Here is a 19,279-nt window from a genome sequence, read left to right on the forward strand (position 1 = left end):
CACAGCTTTTAACATGTCAAGTCTGTCTGTCTGTCCCCACTGTCCATCTTTTGTTTTTCTTTCTTCTTTCTCTCCCTTTTCCTTCCCCTCTTTCTATCACCCCCTCTCTCTTTTCTTGTCTTCTACCACCTTTCTTTCTTTCTTTCTTTCTTTCTTTACCCCCTGTCTTTTTCTGTCTTCTGACCTCTCTCTATCATCCCCTCTCTTTTTATTCTGTCTTCTACCCCCTGTCTTTTTCTTTCTTTTTTTTCCTCAATCTAACCCCTCTGTCCTTTTTCTTTATCTACCCCCTCTGTCTCTTTCTTCCTTTCTTTTTTTGTTTCCCAACAACATCTTAAACTAATTTACATGCATTTCCTTCTGGAAATGCTTTTTCTAGTTATGACTAATTCATAGTTTTCATGATGATTTCTCATCTCACCCTGATTTGTAGGATGTTTGAATAATGACTTCTGTAACTCTATTTTCTCTGACTTGCCCTGACTCTGTCCAATGTCCTTGTGTCAACCCCAGTCTTGCTGCAGCTTGGAGGAGCATCTCCAGAGTCAGCAGAACCAGCAGCCATATCTCCTGGCGGTTGGGCGGCAGAAGAGGAAGATCGACAACTTCTACGTCTCCATCGACAAGCATCTCATCCCCTGCCAGGCCACCCGCTCCATTGGGGCATTTGATGAGCTTTTTAAAGCTCATTTTGTCTTCAATGTCTCCTATGATGGTGCACTTGTGAATTTCTACACCTTTCTGCAGACAACTGTCTATAACATTGATATGGGAAAAATGAAGGAGTCACCAAGAGTTCGCGACTTGAGAGCCAAACTCCTTAACCAGGAAGTAGTTGTCACAATCTGAGTAAAAGGCAGGGCAGTTGTGAGCTAAATGCTAACATGTTTTATGTGCAAGAGTGTTTATCCCAGCAGTCAAGAGTTGATTTCACATTTAAGAGGTGAACATGGTTATTATCCTGGACCTAAGTTTAAACTGTTTTGTTGTCAGCCGAGCTGCAGACTTCAGTTCCAAACTTACGCTGGCTTCAGAAAGCACCTCAATAGTGTTCACAGCAATGTTCAGCAAATTGCTTCAGATGTTGCTTGCTCTTCTTGTGACCCAGTTTCAGATGCTTTGGAGGACCAATTTCACTCAAATCTTCCTCAAAGTTCTTCCAGTGTTCTTCCAGTGTCTAGTTCTTCCAGTGTTCCAGAGACCAGTGATTCAGGACTTACCAGAGACTTATCCAAAGAAATGTGTGCATCCATCGTGGCCAAACTGCAGGGTAGTGGCATTTCTAACAGTTTGGTATCCTCGCTTGTAGGAGATTTGGAGGAATTAACAAGTGAGCTTCGCTCAGAAGCGAAGCAGGCCGTTATTTCTGCTTTACCCACAACTGACCCCAACATACCTGTCATAAATGAATGTTTTGAAAAATTTGAAAACCCCTTCACTGATCTGAATACAGAATGGAAACGAAATAAATACTTCAACCAAAAATGGGGAGTTGTAGAGCCTAGAGAAATGACACTTGGAGTAAGATATGACACCAGGCACAATCAGAAATCCGGTACATATGATCAAGTACCTGTGAAGGATACTTTCATATATGTTCCTATTTTGGAATCATTGAAGTTCATGTGTAGAAATCCAGAGATTTGTGATTTTCTAAAGACAGAGTGTAGCTCAGAGCCTGATACTTACCATGACTTTTGTGACGGAAGTTACTTTAAAGCTCATCCCTTGTTTTCAGCCAAAAGACTTGCATTACAAATTCAGGTATACTATGATGATTTCGAAACGGCCAATCCGCTTGGCTCAAAACGCGGAATCCACAAGATTGGCTGCATTTATTTTGTTTTAAGAAACCTGCCTCCAAAATTGAACTCGATTTTGATGAACATTCATTTAGTATCACTTTTCCATACGCCAGATCTGAAAAAGTATGGTTTTGATGCAATACTGGAACCACTGCTAAATGATGTGAAACAACTGGAAAGCCAAGGGCTAAGTCTTCCATTTTCTGTTGAGCAGGTACATGGTACAATCTCACAGATCACTGGAGATAATCTGGGAATGCACTCTATTCTTGGTTTTAACGAGTCATTCAGTAGCCGTCATTTCTGTCGCCTATGTTTGCTTGATAAAGATGATTGTCAGACAGTGTACAGTGAGGATGATCCTAAAGTGATCCTTCGTGGGAAAGATATGTTTGACATGCATTGCCAGTCTCTAAAGGAAAATCTTCAGCTGAAATCATTGTATGGTTTGAAAAGAAATTCTGCACTAAATTCATTGCAGTATTTCCATGTTTGCCATAACTACTCGTTTGATATCATGCATGATCTGCTCGAGGGTGTAGCTCAGTATGAGATCAAATTGCTTTTTGAGTATCTCACCCACCACTTCATATCACAACAGAACTTGCTTTCAAGGATTTATGGTTTTGATTACGGATTTCTAGAACGAAAGAACCGCCCCACGAAAATCGTATTGGACAGTGCTGGCAATGGCATCGGCTTGAACTCTATCCAGACATTGTGTCTTGTGAAAAACATTCCACTCCTGTTTGGTGACATTGTTCCTGCAGAGAACAGACACTGGAGTTTGTTACTGTTACTGTTACAAATTATGAACATAGTCTTTTCACCTTCTCTCACTCTGGGCATGACTGTATATTTAAAAAATTTGATCCTTGACCACCACAAATTATTCAAGTGCTTGTATCCACACAGAAACCTCATACCCAAGCATCACTTTATGATCCATTACCCCTCTTCTATTAGGAAAATTGGCCCTTTGTTGTACGTTTGGTGTATGAGGTACGAAGCAAAACACAAGATGTTTAAAGATTACTTCAAAAATTTCAAAAACATAACCAAATCACTAGCTAAAAGGCATCAAATGGCCATTGCTTATCACTGGGAAACCTTCACCCTTAAACAGAAGGAATATGGGCCAATGAAATCATTTTCTTTAAGAGATGAAAATGTGGTCAACAGTGAAATGTGTGAAATGCTGTTGTCCAAAGATGTTTTCTCAACAAGTTGGGTTAAAGTCGATGGTGTTGAGTACAAAGGTGGACTTGTTGTTTGCAGTTCCATGGAGGAAGACATGCCAGTCTTTTGTCAAATAGATGATGTACTTCTGGTTGAAGATGACGTTTATTTTTTGACAAAAAAGCTATTTACAGAGATGTTTGTTGAACACCACCATGCCTTCAAAGTTTTACCAACTGAAGAGAGGTGTGTCATGAAAATGACTGAACTCAAATGTCACACACCATTTGATATTCAAAGCTCATATGGTAAAGCAGATGAAAGTTTGTACATTATACCCTCGTTTATTATGTTTTAACTGACTGCATTGGGGGAAAGTTCTTAAAATAAATGGTAAGCAGATGGAAGTTTGTACATTATACCTTCATGTTTTAACTGACTGCATTGGGGGAAAAGTTAAAATAAATTGTGTTTTTGAAAATGCATTTTTCTTGGAATTGTCATTTTAATGGTTGTATTGTACTGGGTTTTTTTTTTTTTTAACTATGTAGTGTCAATTTAACCCAATTTAGGAAGTTAAAAAGGAGCTCTGATATAATGTAAATCGATAAAGTGTTAATTTAACCCAGTTTAGAGAGTTAAAAAGGAACTCTGATATAGTGTTAATGTAACTCGATATAGTGTTAATTTAACCCAGTTTAGAGAGTTAAAAAGGAACTCTGATATAGTGTTAATGTAACTCGATATAGTGTTAATTTAACCCAGTTTAGGGAGTTAAAAAGTAACTCTGATATAGTGTTAATGTAACTCGATATAGTGTTAATTTAACACAGTTTAGGGAGTTAAAAAGTAACTCTGATATAGTGTTAATGTAACTCGATATAGTGTTAATTTAACACAGTTTAGGGAGTTAAAAAGGAACTCTGATATAGTGTTAATGTAACTCGATATAGTGTTAATTTAACACAGTTTAGGGAGTTAAAAAGTAACTCTAGGTACAGTGTTAAATAATTAACTATTTTGAAAGTGTTAATTTAACTCTGTAGAGTGTGGAGCTATATAAACCCGCAAAAAGTGTTAAAATTGACTCTGTGGGGGTTGATTCAACACTCCAGTTTTTGCTGTGTACCTGCTCACTTATACTTGTCCCCATGACCACATCACCCCCATCCTCCAAAACCTTCACTGGCATCCTGTTTCTTACCGTATACAGTTTCGATGCCAACCTCCTGTACTACCCCCCATGACCAAGCATTGGACCTGGGGTGACAGAGCCTTCAGCATTGCTGCCCCCTCCCTCTGGAACTCTCTCCCCAAATCCATTTGCAACTGTACCGACCTGTCCACCTTTGAGACCCTTATCAAAGTCTTCAAAATAAAATGTATTATTAATATTAGCTATTTAGCTGTGATACTCAATCCTAGTCCAACCTTGTCATAAAGGTGACTAATCAGGCTTTCCAACAATAATTGCTTGAATTTATATATCGCTTTTTGGCACTCAAAGCACTTTTACACAGTAATGGTGGTGGTAAGCTACAATTGTAGCCACAGCTGTCCTGGGGCAGACTGACTGCCAATGTGCACCAAACAGCCCCCCTGACCACCACCAAACATGCATACACATCACACGAGGCAAGGTGGATAAGATATCTACGTTACGACAGCGACTGGGATGGGGCGGGATTCGAATCTCTGGTTATTGGACGACCCACTCCACCTCCTTAGCCACTGTCATCCCAATATAAAATACAACACTAACTGTATGTGAAATGATTGACTGAAATAACTTTTTCAAATTTTCTTGGGAGTTGTTTATATTTAGACATGCTTGTGTCAGAAACTTTGGTCTTGTTTTTGTACTGTGCGTACTGCGTAGCTATATGTTATTAATTGAAAACCCTGATAAAAAGACTATGAAGGGGAATGTGAGAGCCAAGAAAGAGTTATAGAGAGTTTATGTTCTATTCTGTTACATTGTAATAAGGCTTTTCTCAAGTTATAATGTCTCTAAATTATTTTGTGGTGCTGAAAAGATGAAGCAGCAGCTGTAGGGTGGACACAGAGCATTCCATGCCAGTAAACACTGGCGGCCATTTTTTTAAATGGCTACCACAGTCATCAGAATTAAAATTTGCAGTGGCCCAATATCCAGATTCATTCAGCAAATATACCAAATGTGATGCTTTTATCACAAAATGAACAATTGTCTAACTATGCCGTCCCACTATAAGGTTAATTGAGCCACCTAGAAAGTATGAACAAAGTTAGCTAAGCAAATAAATTACATCATACTGTATCTGATGGTGGCAATCCCAATATGTATTAAAAACAGATATGTCTAGAAAAGGCTATTTATAACTAATCTATCAATTATTATTTAAAGAGCTAGGACGCTCAAACCTACAAAGCTACATACTTTGGACTGGTGATGATGATGATTAGGGTAAAGATGTAGAGAGTAAAAAGTGCACGAAAATGTGCAAACTGCAAACATGCACAAATCAGAGGGTGGAGGAGGATGAAGAAGTTGCCTTCACTCTGGACTATAATGATGATGATGATTATAACTAGGACAAAGATGTATAGAAAACATAAAAACTCTTTGAGAAATACAGAGGAATTAGCAGTTATTGACAATTCTCGCCTGGGCCCATGTTCCACTTTAAGACCCATAATCATCTCTCATAGTAGGAAATTATGGGAAGATTATGCATTTCCTGAATTGTTACAGTCCTGTGAGTATTTCAGTTTTTGTTATTTGTGTCAGTGCTGTTCCTACATTTCACAGTGTTAAAAGAAAGACTACAGTTTAGGCGAAAATAGTGGAAAAATAGTTGTTGAGACAGATTGACCTTTGACCATGTGACCTTTATATTTTGTAGATAGGCCCAAAACTAGGTCTAAATGAAAGCTGGGATTGTACACTTTAAAATGCTACCAAACATGCCCTCATAACATATGAGTAAAGGTCTGAAAATGAGCACAAAACAAGATATGCCCCCTGCGTTTAGAGGCCTATTTTTTGCAGGGGGTTGATAACTTTATGAGCTGATAACTGTCAAAAAGCTACCACTTAGGATGGGTTATCATACCAAAATATCATCTATGGACATGTACCTTTTCAAAAAATGTTACTAGACTTTGCCACTCTGAGTGGTACCAAAAAGTCAAATTTTGGCCTCTGGCCCATGGACTAAATAAACTCTGTATTTTTACAACAACCGCAAAAATTGTGTCCACCACAGTGTTGAAGCAGCAGGTGCTTGATGTTGAAGCAGTCTGTACAACACTGCCACCATGTGGAGGAAGAGGATCACAACTGTCTGAGGGACACAGACCAGATCCTGTCTCTGAATGTAAAACTAAATCTCTGGCTGACCTCTTCATTTCAGACAGTAGTGGAATATAACTACTAAAATAATTTATACATAATCAGTTATTTCCTCAATGGTTTTTACATGTCAAAGTTATATATTGATGCTTACAGTAACATTGATGTTGTAGCTTTAAATAGATATAGATACATCTATATATCTACAAAAGATGTTGAATGTAGGACTTCTAATGAGGTTTTTCAAGATATTCAGAGCAGACAGTAAAGTGACTGTTCATGTTGCACTGTATGGCAGTGGTGCACAAAGTACCGTATTTTCCGGACTATAAGTCGCGTTTTTTTTCTAGTTTGGCTGGCCATGCGACCTATATTCAGAAGCGACTTATATATTTTAAAAAAAAACCTACGCTATGACCACAAGAGGGAACCACGGCTTTTATTTCTAAATCCCTCCTCATTCAGTGGCTCATCTTCATCTTCCTCATGTGCTGTTCTCCTCGCTGCGCTGTCTGACCTGTCTCCGTTGCGCCGTAGCGCTTCACTCCGTCAATTCAGAGTATTTTCACAGCGTATTCTGCGGTCAGTCTTCGGTCTCTTCTCCGGTCCCGACTGGGCTCCGGACACGGAGCAGAGAGCCAGGTCCGACAGTGCAAGCCGGAGAGGTCGGCTTCACTCCCGTCCGTCTTCACAGACAGTCCACAAAGAGTTTCTGATCACAGGGTTTCCAGCGCTGCCGCCTAAACTAACGTGTAAAAAAAAAAAAAAAAAAAAGGAGCGATATTCCCCCCCCCCCCCCCCCCCCCCCCCCCCCCCCTCCCCCTTGGGACGATCGCCTTCATTCATCTCCGCATCCTCACACACACATAGGTTACACACCACAGAGAAACGCGCATGCATAACAGCAGCGCGCGCTATAGGTGCCGGCCTTTAAACAAAGCCTGGTCATTATATGACACCCGGCTATTAATTAAATGTTTGAAAAATAAATGCGACTTATAAACCGGTGCGACTTATATATGTTTTTTTCCTCTTCATGACATATTTTTAGGCAGATGCGACTAATACTCAGGTGCGACATATAGTCCGGAAAATACGGTAACTGTATTCAAGCTCACTGTTTCTCGCAAGCAGTGGTTGCAACTTGTAGCACCACAGTTTATATACTAGATATGTACCCATTATCAATACAAGTCTTGCTGTCATAATTTCATTTGAATAGAAGGATTTGAGGTATAGTATTTTAAAGGTGTAGCATCAAAAGTAAACAATTTACTGGGGATTATTATTATTATTAAAGAGGTGTATGGAGCAGTGTCTCCTAGAGCTGTTTATCTTTCTGCTGCTCTGTGGTTAGATCGAATGTGCATATTAACTGCTCAGTTTGATTATCCAAGTGATTGAAATCTTATTATATCTGTGTAAATGTAATACAAAACAACAACTTGTGTTTGATTTGAAATGTGGTGGGGTAGATAAACATAAAGTAGATCAGATTAAAAAATAATAATAATAATAACCATGAAGTTCTTGACTTATTGAAATACTTTCATCACTGATCTTTTTAAATCCATCATTAAAACGAGTCTAGCGGACAGTAAGTGTTGCTGTTACATCCTCCACCTCCGGCAGCAGCAGCACCAGCTCCGTCCTGCTACACTAATGAGCGGCGGTGACGTCACCCCTGCAGCACCGGGACCGGACAGGGCTGAGTCTCTGCAGAAACAACCGACCAGACCTGACACGCGTCACTGACAACTACAGACCAGCACGGCACAGCAGCATAGCTCAGCACATCACATCACGACAAAAACAAAACTCACAGTTTCCACTTTTCACCTTCTACCTTAAAACAGCAGAGGGAATATCATGGGCAACGTACAGGTAAGAAAACTTGATTTTATTTATTTACTCTGACAACTTCTACAGCTAAAATAACAAACTCCCCGGGAGAAGTGCGGTGGGGGGGAGGGGGGGGGGGTTACTTATCCGATAGTTTTAGGTTGAATAGGTCACACACAAGACTGAAGCAATATGAGAACAGTCAGGGAAAGCTATGATCAAAAAGATCATTAAAGTCAACACAGAGTAACCTGCGCCACAGACAGGCGGCGTCAAAACAGTGTTAAAGCTTTATTACTCACTGCAGGAGATGGAGTCAATACTTTTTAGGGCAAACAGTCTGTAAACAGTCGGTGTTGGGGAGCTCAACCTGCGCAGTTCACTTGAGCTAAGGGAGGAGGAATTTCTCAGACATGCTGATCAATAAGGCCGCATTGTATTAAAGTGGGGGTGGGCGAGGAGAAGAGGCTGCACAGTGCTGCTGCTGCTGCTGCTGCTGCCTCCCCGTGACTCAGCAGCTCACTGGCTGCACCCTTTTCCTGCGGGAGAGAAGGCTCTGGATGGATTTCCCCATAATGAACCCTCCTCACAGTCACATGCTCTCATCTGTTTTAGGTGGAGACTTTATTGTACTTAAAAAAAAAATGCAGAGCCTACGTTAGTTTTATTCTGCATTATACAGTAGCCTAGTACTTTATAAGATTTTGATGCTTTAGTGTGTGTTAGGACTATATCATTTTAGGTATAGTTTTTACATACAGTATTTTCTTTGATTTTATGAATGATGCATGTATTTTCACTTTTAACTCCGCAGCCCACCCTAGTCCCATATGAGGACTTTGATGTCACAGCTGATATCAAGGCTATCAGAAAAGCATGTAAAGGTTTAGGTAAGTATGTGTGACGCTTTGAACGGTGCTGCTTTTCTTCATTCACTCTTTTCTTTATCCAGTCACTTGTTAGAAAAACATCCAGATAGATACGTAGATTGACTGATGGATTGATGGATATATTGATAGATAGATATCTTATCTTTACTCTAGGGTAAAATTCAATTGTATTACGTAACAGTTAAAGGGATAGTTCACCCAAAATTCAAATTTCACTCATTATCTACTCACCCTCATGTCGACTAAGGGCTGGGAGAAGTTTCAGAGTCCTCCGTGCCTTCTCGGAGTTACAGCGGGGCTCCGTGCAGCACTGCATGTCCATATGACGGTTGCGAACGGAGCTCACTTTTCTTCGTCCAAAAAGACACACCAAAAACCATCCAAATACCTCCACACAGCTCGTCTGTAATGTCCCTCTTGTATTGAAGCCCCAACATGAGAAATTGTTCCGAAAAAAATTAAATAAGTCAATGTTTTAAGCTTGTTTGTAGCGGAAGCTCCCAGCGTCTCGGTTCACTGCTTTGTCTGCAAATCGTGAGAGATTCCGGCAGAGCAACACTGGGAGCTTCCGCTACAAACAAGCTTAAAACATTGACTTATTTAATTTTTTTCGGAACAATTTCTCATGTTGGGGCTTCAATACAAGAGGGACATTACAGACGAGCACTATGGAGGTATTTGGATGGTTTTTGGTGTGTCTTTTTGGACGAAGAAAAGTGAGCGCCATTCGCAACCGTCATATGAACATGCAGTGCTGCACGGAGCCTCGCTGTAACTCAGAGAAGGCACGGAGGACTCTGAAACTTCTCCCAGCCCTTAGTCGACAGGAGGGTGAGTAGATAATGAGAAATTTGAATTTTGAGTGAACTATCCCTTTAAAGCTCAATAGTCCAGGTCATGAGCCACAGCCTTTGTCTGAGGTGTTGTACAGAGAGATGGCATCTCCTGAACCTCTGAGACGCTGCACAGTGAGATAAGAATGTCTTATTCCTCTAAAGAAGTGATACATTTATACATTATGTAAACATGTTCATTTGTTAAGACTTCATTAAGTAAAAAATCCTTTTCAGAACTCAACTTTGTTTGAATAGAGGATGAAACTCTCCTGTGTTGTATCAGACAACATGCAGAGTATAAAGAAAGTGATCTGTCATCATTATAATGTCATAAAGCTTCCTCATATCACAACCATTTGACTTACAGCTTTCAGTGTGGCTTCTAGCCTCCTGTACGTCACAGAGGAAACACTTTAAAAGACTATTTACCAATTTAAAGTGAAAGCTAATACGTTTGCCAGCAGATTTAAAAAAGCAATAAGTTGTGTTAAACTTAAGATAGTATATAAAGGAACTGACTGCTGCAGTCACCAGGAGGTCCTGAGACCGTCTTGAGTGAGACAGACAGAGGTTTAAATCGCAGGGAGGACCCAACGCGTTTCAACACTATTCTTCATCACACCCCTGATGAAGACATAGTGTCGAAATGCTGCAACCCAACTAAGGTTGCAAAATTCCGGGAATTTTCAAAGTTGGAAACTTTCCATGGGAATTAACGGGTATATATGGGAATTAACAGGAATAAATGGGAATAAATCCGAAATTTACAAAATTGAAGGTTGGCCCTTAACAGGGAACTTAAATATAGTCGGGGAAATATACCGTAGCATAATCTTGGCTAAAACAACCAGATTTAATGCAAGTACACTTGAATATCTACAGTACAGTATATGCTATTCCTCACACAGTGCACTGCTTACTGTAGGGCTGTTGAGGCCACGCCCCCTACATACACTGTGCATTCCTCCATCACATGCACAGATGATATGTTTGTTTACAGTTTGTTTAAATGACCCCCAATTTCCAATTAATTCCCATAAATTCCCATAATTCCTTTAGCCTTTTGGAGCACTCACCCCACCCCATCTTTTTTGTACAATACATATTAATCCCTACATATTAATGTCTGTAGCGCTTTTATATTCAGTGTGGCTTATTCAGTGTCTGTGTTACAGCTATTTTACCCATTTTATGGTGGAAACTTGTGGCGGCCATTTTAATAAACGGGTCCCTAGGCGCAGTCCTTCAGATATCTATCAGTGTGATATAATATAGCTATGTTCCTATATTTGAAGGATATTGAAGTCAGCCCTTTATATGTGCACTGTTGTTTACTCTCCAGGCACTGATGAAGAGACCATCACTCAAATCCTGGCCAATCGTTGTGCAGCTCAGCGTGTAGAGATCAAGCAGGCCTACTTTGAGAAGTATGACGATGTAAGTAACCACGGTGGCGCCTACTCCTTCTGTCTCTTATGTACAGTCATGACAACCTGCGCCACATTACCTCTGCATTATCTGTCTGTTGGCTCAGGAGCTGGAGGAGGTCCTGAAGAAAGAGCTGACAGGCAGTTTTGAGAAAGCCGTCATCGCCATGTTGGACCCTCCTTCTGTTTACTTTGCCAAAGAGCTGAGGAAGGCCATGAAGGGGGCGGGGACAGACGAAGCTGTGCTGGTGGAGATCCTGTGCACAGCCACCAATCAGGTCTGTCAGCATATGATACTGTTTTCACTCGTTCTCCATCTTAAAGGGATTTTTCAACATTTTGGCAAATTGGCCCATTGCCATAATCCCTATAGTCATTGCAGTAGGTTCGTTACCTTTAATTGTCAGTGCAAGCTATTTTTAGAAAAGCAGAGCAGAGCCGCGAGCTGCTCAGAGCTATGCTACGGAGGCTAATGAAATTTCTTGGTTTCCCTCATCAAACTCATCAAATACACAATCCAACAATTTCGAGGTAAATTCATGCAAAACCGCTGATGTGCGTTTCCATCGGTGGCAGTTTTTCAGCAAGAAGTCTCTGCATTTGCCTCAAAAACAACTCCATCTTGTGACGTTCCGTTATTATCTCATAGCGTGGTGAATGTGCAGCTCACAACTTGTCCACCAGAGCGTTGTGGAGTTGTTGGATTGTGTATTTGATGAGTTTGATGAGGGAAACCAAGAAATCCCATGAGCCTCCGTAGCGTAGCTCTGAGCAGCTCACGGCTCTGCTCTGCCGTTCTAAAACCAACTTACGAGTATTAAAGGTAACAAACCTACTCCTAAAACCAAAATGTTGAACTATCCCTTTAAGTTTAACTTTAATAGACTCATTCTGAACACACATAGCCTCCCTCTCACAGGTGGTAAACAGATGTCAAACTTGCATTTACTGATTTGTTGTTTTGTTTTATTGGCCACTTAGTTCCATCAGGATCAAGCTCTAAACGCAACAATATACTATCACCTCATAAATGTGATCGAGTTAAAGCAAACATGTTGATCTACACATTTAGGAGAAATGGAACAACATGAGCATTCATGTCTTTGGCCTCCTTGTTAATATAACAATATAAATATCTGCTCCAACGCCTGAGGGTAAGAAACATTCAGCTCTTTAGCTGCTCCGGTGTTTCACTATAAACCGGGTGGCTAATCTGCTGGTCAGAGAGCCTGTGGTGGGTTAATAGAGCTTTTTCCCTGAAAAACAGTGACGCAAATTCAGTGAGGCTGAACCCAAACAGCTAAATTGTGGGTTGTAAAACCAAAACAAAGAACTAAAAGGTGGTAAAACACTCAATAGATAATTCAATTGCCAAGAAATAGTTGACTTGAAAGATTTAAAAAACCACCAGTGGAGACAAAGTAGATGCGGAGACTGGAGCAGACCTATACAGTACAATAGCAAGTCTACAACTGAAAATGGACCCTTTACAAAAATGGACATACAGTACTAAGATGTTAGACGGGGTTGCTATAACTGATAGTGTTATGCTGCAGATGCCTCCCTTTGTGTCTGAAGGTATGATGTCCTGTGTCAGGCAAAGTATTGTTCTGTAGAATAAAAAAATATAATACAATCTTAAATTAAATGCATTAAAAAGTAGATTTGTCTCCATTTAACATAATTTAATGTGCATTGTGTATATAGATTATCTTAAATGTTGGTAGCTGTCTCAATCTCATTTTCTTTTCCCCAACAGGACATTGTGACATACAAGGAGGCATACGTTCAGGGTGAGTGTTCCTCCAGGCTGAGTCATGCTCGAAAAGCTTTCAGTCTGATGTTCCTCTCATGCTGGAAACTGTGGTCATTTAACCAGCCCAGCTTAGTGCTGTTATATTTGTCTGAAGGCTTTGGGTGTATCAGCTTTGAGAATGACTCACGGCTAAGTGAGCCATGTTTTTCCTCACTTCCTGGCCACAAACACTGAGTTCAGCCTTCTCAGGGTCAAGTTTCACTCTGTGGATGTTTAACTGTGGCTCTGCCCTGCAGTGCATGAACGAGACCTGGAGTTAGACATTGAAGACGATACCAGCGGGGATGTGAGGAACCTGCTGATATCACTGCTGCAGGTAAACTCTCACTGCATTTGTATAAAGGCTGTTATTTTGAAGTTTTGCCTGTAGCCCCTCCCTCCTGTGCAAAGTGACGCAATTACCCCGAGGCCACAGCCTGCAGCCGAGCTAAAGGCCTTTTTACTCCAAGTGTCAAAGGAGTCGTATTATGCCCCTTTTCCACAATTTAAAATAGTTCCCAGGTCTGTGACATGCTTCGATCAAAATACCTCAAGGATCAAACATCACAGCTGTTCAGGACAGCTGCAGTGCCTGTCTGCTCACCCTGCCCCACCCCTCTTACTGGTACCGGTACTCACAGGTAGGGGTGGTATTATGCAGATTCAGAAACTAATGACATCATTGTATGACAACTGAGGGAACAGCTCATAAAACCACATGGATTTCAACCTAGGGAGTCTGCAAATCACAGATTTTTTTTTGTCAATTGTCAAGCCAAAGAGCCTTCAAAAAGTGATATTTCAATAATATGTCCCCTTTAAGTGGATGAAAAAAACCCTGTTACAACACTGGGTGTCCACAATAAAGCTCCACAGCCATTGCTGAGACATCCTCTCCCTGTCGTTCTTCCTGTGTTCTGACATCTCATCTTGTTTCCTGCAACAATTGCAAATGAATTAGCGTTAACCCTTACCTCATTAACAGTATTAGATTCATTTAAACAAAGAGACATTTGTCCAGCAAGTCTCTGGGTCCCTTCAAGGGGACAGTTGTAACCATTAGTCCAGACTGTCTCAAAGCCATTCTAAGAAGATGAATTGTACTTTTCATCATTTCATAGCGCTTTTCATAATTGTTCTCCAAGCTGGGATTCGCCCACCGGGACATTGGACACACATCACATCATTGTTTGGCATGATGTGGCCCCTCTGCCATCCAGCGCCCCCACCCGTCTCTGCTTCCACTCTCTTTTCCTTCCTGCACAAAGAAAAGACAAACAACAGCGTGACTCACGTTGTGCAGCGCCGTCTATCCAAGAGCTGCCACTTCAACGGCCTTCAAACATTTCCCATTCATGTGGAGCAGATGATGGTTATCCTGTTTAACACCTGAGATCATTTTTTGTAATCTATCTCTCTGACCTTTCCTTCACTCACTAAATCTCTTCCCTCACACTCTCTATACATGCATCACCTCATGTGTATCCATCCTCTTAAACCTCCTCCATCTCTCTCTCCTGCATCCCCCTTTCTTCCACAGGCGAGCAGGGATGAAGGCTACGAGGTGGATGAGGGTTTAGCCGAACAGGACGCCACGTCTTTGTTTGAGGTAGGTTCTCAAATTAAATCTGCGTCGGCTTCAAATCGGAGCCTTTATTCATCGTTTCCTCTTTAAATCACGCTGATGTTTGCAGGGTAACGTGATCCTAGATTTAGATGCTTGTCCCTGTGAGCCCACAGTGACTTGTAAAATCTCACAAGCACAGAGTTTATTAAATCAAGGCTTGTTCTTGTGGTACCATGGCTTATATTACGGTCCAGGCCTGAGGAATGTGTGCAAAAAAAAAATCACAACTGAGGTTTGAAGCCACACAGCACAGTTGTGCAAATACAAATGTGTGCAGAGAAAGTCACGGTACAAAGCTTCTCTGTAAGTGAATTCTCTCATTATTAATGTTTGCCAGTGTTTAAGGTCTGCTGGTGCAGTCGTGCGGCGCCGGGAACAGCAATGTTAGTCTGTTTATTGGTCAGCCTGCTATTTTCCTCCAGAGTAGACTATCTCTGCAACTGTGGATGAATTGCCATGTTCAGCACAACATTTTGTGCTGAAAACCATTTCCTACTGAATCAATTTGGAACTTCCTCAAACTTCCTTAACCTCATCTACTGCCAACATCAGGTCAAGATTTAAATTGGGTTATTATCCATCCATCCATTGATTGTCTATTCTGCTTATCCATGCAGGGTTGTGAGGATTATGACATACTTACTGTATAGTATAACTTAAGATATCCATTAGCCTCAGCTGTACATTGTGTTTTGTGCTAATTAGCGATTGCTAATGGTGTTAACATGGCTGTAGTGGTTTCTCCATCACATAAGTACAGCAGTAGTAAAGTACAGTAGTTAGAATTCAATCTTGTTTGCTTTACATTGTAATTTCTATTTTTTGTGCTGCTAGATCTCAGATCTTAAATGCAGTTATCATAACTACAGTAATGACTAAAAGACTGAAAGACGTGAGGACCAAGAGGGGAGAAATGATACGATCTTAATGAATGACTGCACTTGTTTTTTCAAAACATTATTGTTTCTACTGCTTAATGTTGAGTACAAAATGTTCCCAGATACTGGCACATAATTTCCTCTTTGTGTACCTGTCAGGCAGGAGAAGGAAGGTTTGGCACAGACGAGTCGACATTCACCTACGTCCTGACACACAGGAACTACATGCAGCTTCAGGCCACCTTTAAAATTTATGAATCTGTAAGTATTGAACTTAGAGGATTGGCATTTTTTAAAATAAATAATTTTTTGTGCGTTTTCAAAAATGTGTTTCTGTGATCTCAGCTTTCAGGGACAGACATCCTGGACACCATCGACAACGAGGCCACAGGAACCCTCAAGGACTGCTACATCACTCTGGGTGAGATGAAACGAGCCGATGAAGTGGAAGTGGACATACAGTATCAGTTATCAGCTCCCGTCCTAACACAGTCTGCCTCTGTGTGTATTTTACAGTAAGGTGTGCCAAGAACCCACAGCTGTATTTTGCCCGGCGCCTCAATGCTGCCATGAAGGGACTGGGCACTGATGAGGACACGCTCGTTCGCATCATTGTCGGCCGTTCTGAGGCAAGTGTGTGCAGCTGCTGCACAGTGGTCATGATGTTTCATGACATGATTACCAAGACTAAAATTTGGTCTTAAAAATATAGCTAAAGCTACAATCCTCCTGTTTGAATCCCAAATCCGGTGGCCCTTTGCTGCACGTGATTCCCCATCTTTCTGACTCTCCCTTTCCTGTCTCTCTCAACTATCCTGTCAATTAAAGGCAAAAAAGCCCCCAAAAAATATATATACAAAAAAAAGAAAAGCCCAAATCGTGCAAACACAAAAATAGACAAAATGTATGTTGTGGTGACATCAGTGTTATGTTGTTAACCCCACAGATCGACCTGGAGACAGTAAAGGACATGTACCTGGAGAAGTACGATGTTACCCTGAAAGAAGCCCTGGATTCAGAGTGTGGTGGAGATTTCAAACGCCTCCTCATTGAGATCCTTCATTAAACTGTTCTCAATTTCCTCTGAAAGGTCTTTATTTAACCTCTGCACCTCCTCATTCTTTCTCCTCTATCCTCCCTTTACTACTTTTAACATTTTCACACATTCACCTCGAGGACTTTTCTGTCTTTATACATTCATCCATTCTCATCCCTCTCTTTACTCTTGGAGACAGTCAGCTGTCTTTGCAGCATGGACCAAAAACAACTGGTTATTGTGTTACACAGTGTTTGATACAGTTTTCCAAGAACACTGCACACAGTGGGAATTTCTTTACAGTTACAGTTATCTGTTTGTGCTATTTACATGGAACTTGTGCAGCTGAGCTTTATGCTAAAGTATATATCCAACAACAAGTAGTCTCTCATTCACATTCAGCAGCTTTCTATTTACACTCTTTGTATGTCAAATATCAGTGCACCATTTCTAGCTTATTCCAAAGCTCCCATCTCATCGAATCTCTCTCATCCATCATTCCTGTCAACTCTACTCCTATTTGCCCCAAAGATGCCTTTCATAGAATTATAGCAATGCAATTTCCTTTCTGCTGCAACACTAAACACATAAGTGCCGAACTATCACATTTGAGCTCTGATATTTGAATGCACCTGAGGACTGACTCCACGGGAGGATGTTATTACCCCGCTATCAAAGCATTAAGGCTTTACGTAAACAGTATGAAGTTTTTGTAATCACGTCCCAAAGATGCAATGTGGGATTTTAACTGTTCAAAGTTATTTTTAATCACAGCTCACAAACTGCCTTGTTCTCACATTTCTACACCTTCTGAGACAGAAGCCTTTGTTGAGCCTGCTAGAAAAGGGTTGTTGTCAGCCAGCCTTTAAATTTACTACATTTCAAGATTTCAGTCATATAAACTCTTATGAGGTGATATAAGATCATATAAGTGCATAGAAGATCATCAGATGAGGGTAATGATATTGAACAAGGTATGAACTGTGCTCTATAACCCCTGAAGTAAAATCACTTATAATGGTCAAACTGTCTGTATTTTTGTGCGCCATTGTATCTGAACTAATTTAATTTAAAACCAAGATTACCATAATATACAAATGACTATGATACACTGTTGTGTTATCCAATTGCAAAAACAAGGCATTAACGTGTATGAAGGAAGTTATTGTGATCATATTTTAATGGCATAAAATTATGTATATACTGTATGTACTGTGTGTAGTAATAATAAATTCTAACTCGACCAGAAGTTAATGTTTAATTCTCTTTATTTCGTGTAGAGGGCAGTATCGCACCACCAGATAAACAACAGCACCTACAGTACTGTATAGGGAAGACGGGCCATTGATGAAATTATTATATAAATGTATATAGTTTGATTAGATATTTGCTACCCCTTGACATAAGAAGATTTCTTAGAATACAACACAATAAACACAGTGACATTTCTTCTTCACAACTTTCTCCTCAGGTATTGAATATGAAGACTTACTGGGTTAGCTATTATTTCATAATGTCTGTCTTAGTGACATTATGCTCCAAAACTGTACAAAAGTTAAGTTTCCTCAACTACAACGTACAATGAAGCACAAGCCGACCCTATGGGATGCCTCTGGGTGAGTTAAAAGCAGATAGAGGAAAAGTTCAAAACAAGTGAGAACTGCTTCCAGATGCACGAACACCGGAGAAGCGGATTCTCACTTTGCTCCCCACTGTTAAGTTTCTCTCCCACAGCTTTCTTGTTTTTCTGCCCATCTTCCCTCCGTGTCTTTCTTTCTGCCGTACGCATCCATATCAGGGGCAAAGTTGGAACGACACCTGCTTTCTACACATTCTTGCTACCTGTATATCCACAGCCTGTGCACCATATGTACTGTAGCCCAGGGCACCATCTGTCTCATGCTACAGCTCCGTCCACTTCTCTGTTATTATTTAGTTGGAGTGTCCACTTCCACGCAGTGTGAGGACACAAGCATGAAGCACAAGACACATGTAAGAGAGACTTGTCTTGTTGTATTTGAACCTGTGGTGTCTGACCTTTTAGGGACTGTGTTGAGGAGGGGTTTGAACCATATGTTTCTATATCTCTCTTACATAACCAAAGCCCCCCACTCCCAAAGCACTATTATTATTTGCATCCTGCCCTTTACTTAGATATTAATTTGCAATACCTTTACCCTTTAAATATCATAATTACCAGTGTTATGTGTTTTATAGGCAGTGTAACTCAGAATATCAAACCAGGGGACATGTGGGACTAACATGTTGTTACTCCACTTGCGAACACAAACACCGCCCAGATACACACTCATACCAACTTGACACACTCATACGCTTGTCTTTCCCTCCATCTGTACTCTATTATTCAGAGTGCTAATGTGTTAGGCGCACTACGCCTGCCTGATAGAGCTCCACCCTCTGTACTGTGGGGCTCTGACCTTTTTCCTTAAACATTTATTATCCTCAGACCACCATAACTCACCCAGCCAGCTGCCCGTCAGCCTGGGGGTGGTTTCAATTTTCCCCAAAATATGTACTCGTTCTCTTCTGTAGTCTGCTCCGGTCTGGTTAGTGTCTTTGGTCTTCTCATCTAGTTTCTGACAAAGGTCATGCTCAAGATTTAGGCTTAG

At 40.8% G+C, this 19,279-nt stretch overlaps 1 protein-coding gene across 1 annotated transcript; it reads left to right on the top strand.

The window, feature by feature from the left end:
* The first annotated feature begins 8,040 nt into the window (after nt 1-8,040).
* On the top strand, nt 8,041-17,774 carry LOC311000351 (annexin A13-like). Its single transcript, XM_083991031.1, has 11 exons — nt 8,041-8,202; nt 8,975-9,050; nt 11,229-11,323; nt 11,421-11,591; nt 13,073-13,106; nt 13,366-13,445; nt 14,649-14,717; nt 15,773-15,874; nt 15,959-16,034; nt 16,130-16,242; nt 16,560-17,774. Exons 1-11 carry the CDS (start codon nt 8,188-8,190, stop codon nt 16,677-16,679), a joined length of 951 nt encoding a protein of 316 aa, XP_083847157.1. The 5' UTR covers nt 8,041-8,187; the 3' UTR covers nt 16,680-17,774.
* The last annotated feature ends 1,505 nt before the right edge of the window (nt 17,775-19,279 follow it).

The sequence above is a fragment of the Trachurus trachurus genome (genome assembly GCF_905171665.1).
Source record: "Trachurus trachurus genome assembly, chromosome: 17".
NCBI classification, from domain to species: domain Eukaryota; kingdom Metazoa; phylum Chordata; class Actinopteri; order Carangiformes; family Carangidae; genus Trachurus; species Trachurus trachurus.

Bases quoted from the DNA above. Each gene is read 5' to 3' on its own strand.
- LOC311000351 (XM_083991031.1), top strand. The intron at 13,446-14,648 runs GTAAACTCTCAC...TTTCTTCCACAG, and splicing joins TGCTGATATCACTGCTGCAG to GCGAGCAGGGATGAAGGCTA. The intron at 15,875-15,958 runs GTAAGTATTGAA...CTGTGATCTCAG, and splicing joins CCTTTAAAATTTATGAATCT to CTTTCAGGGACAGACATCCT.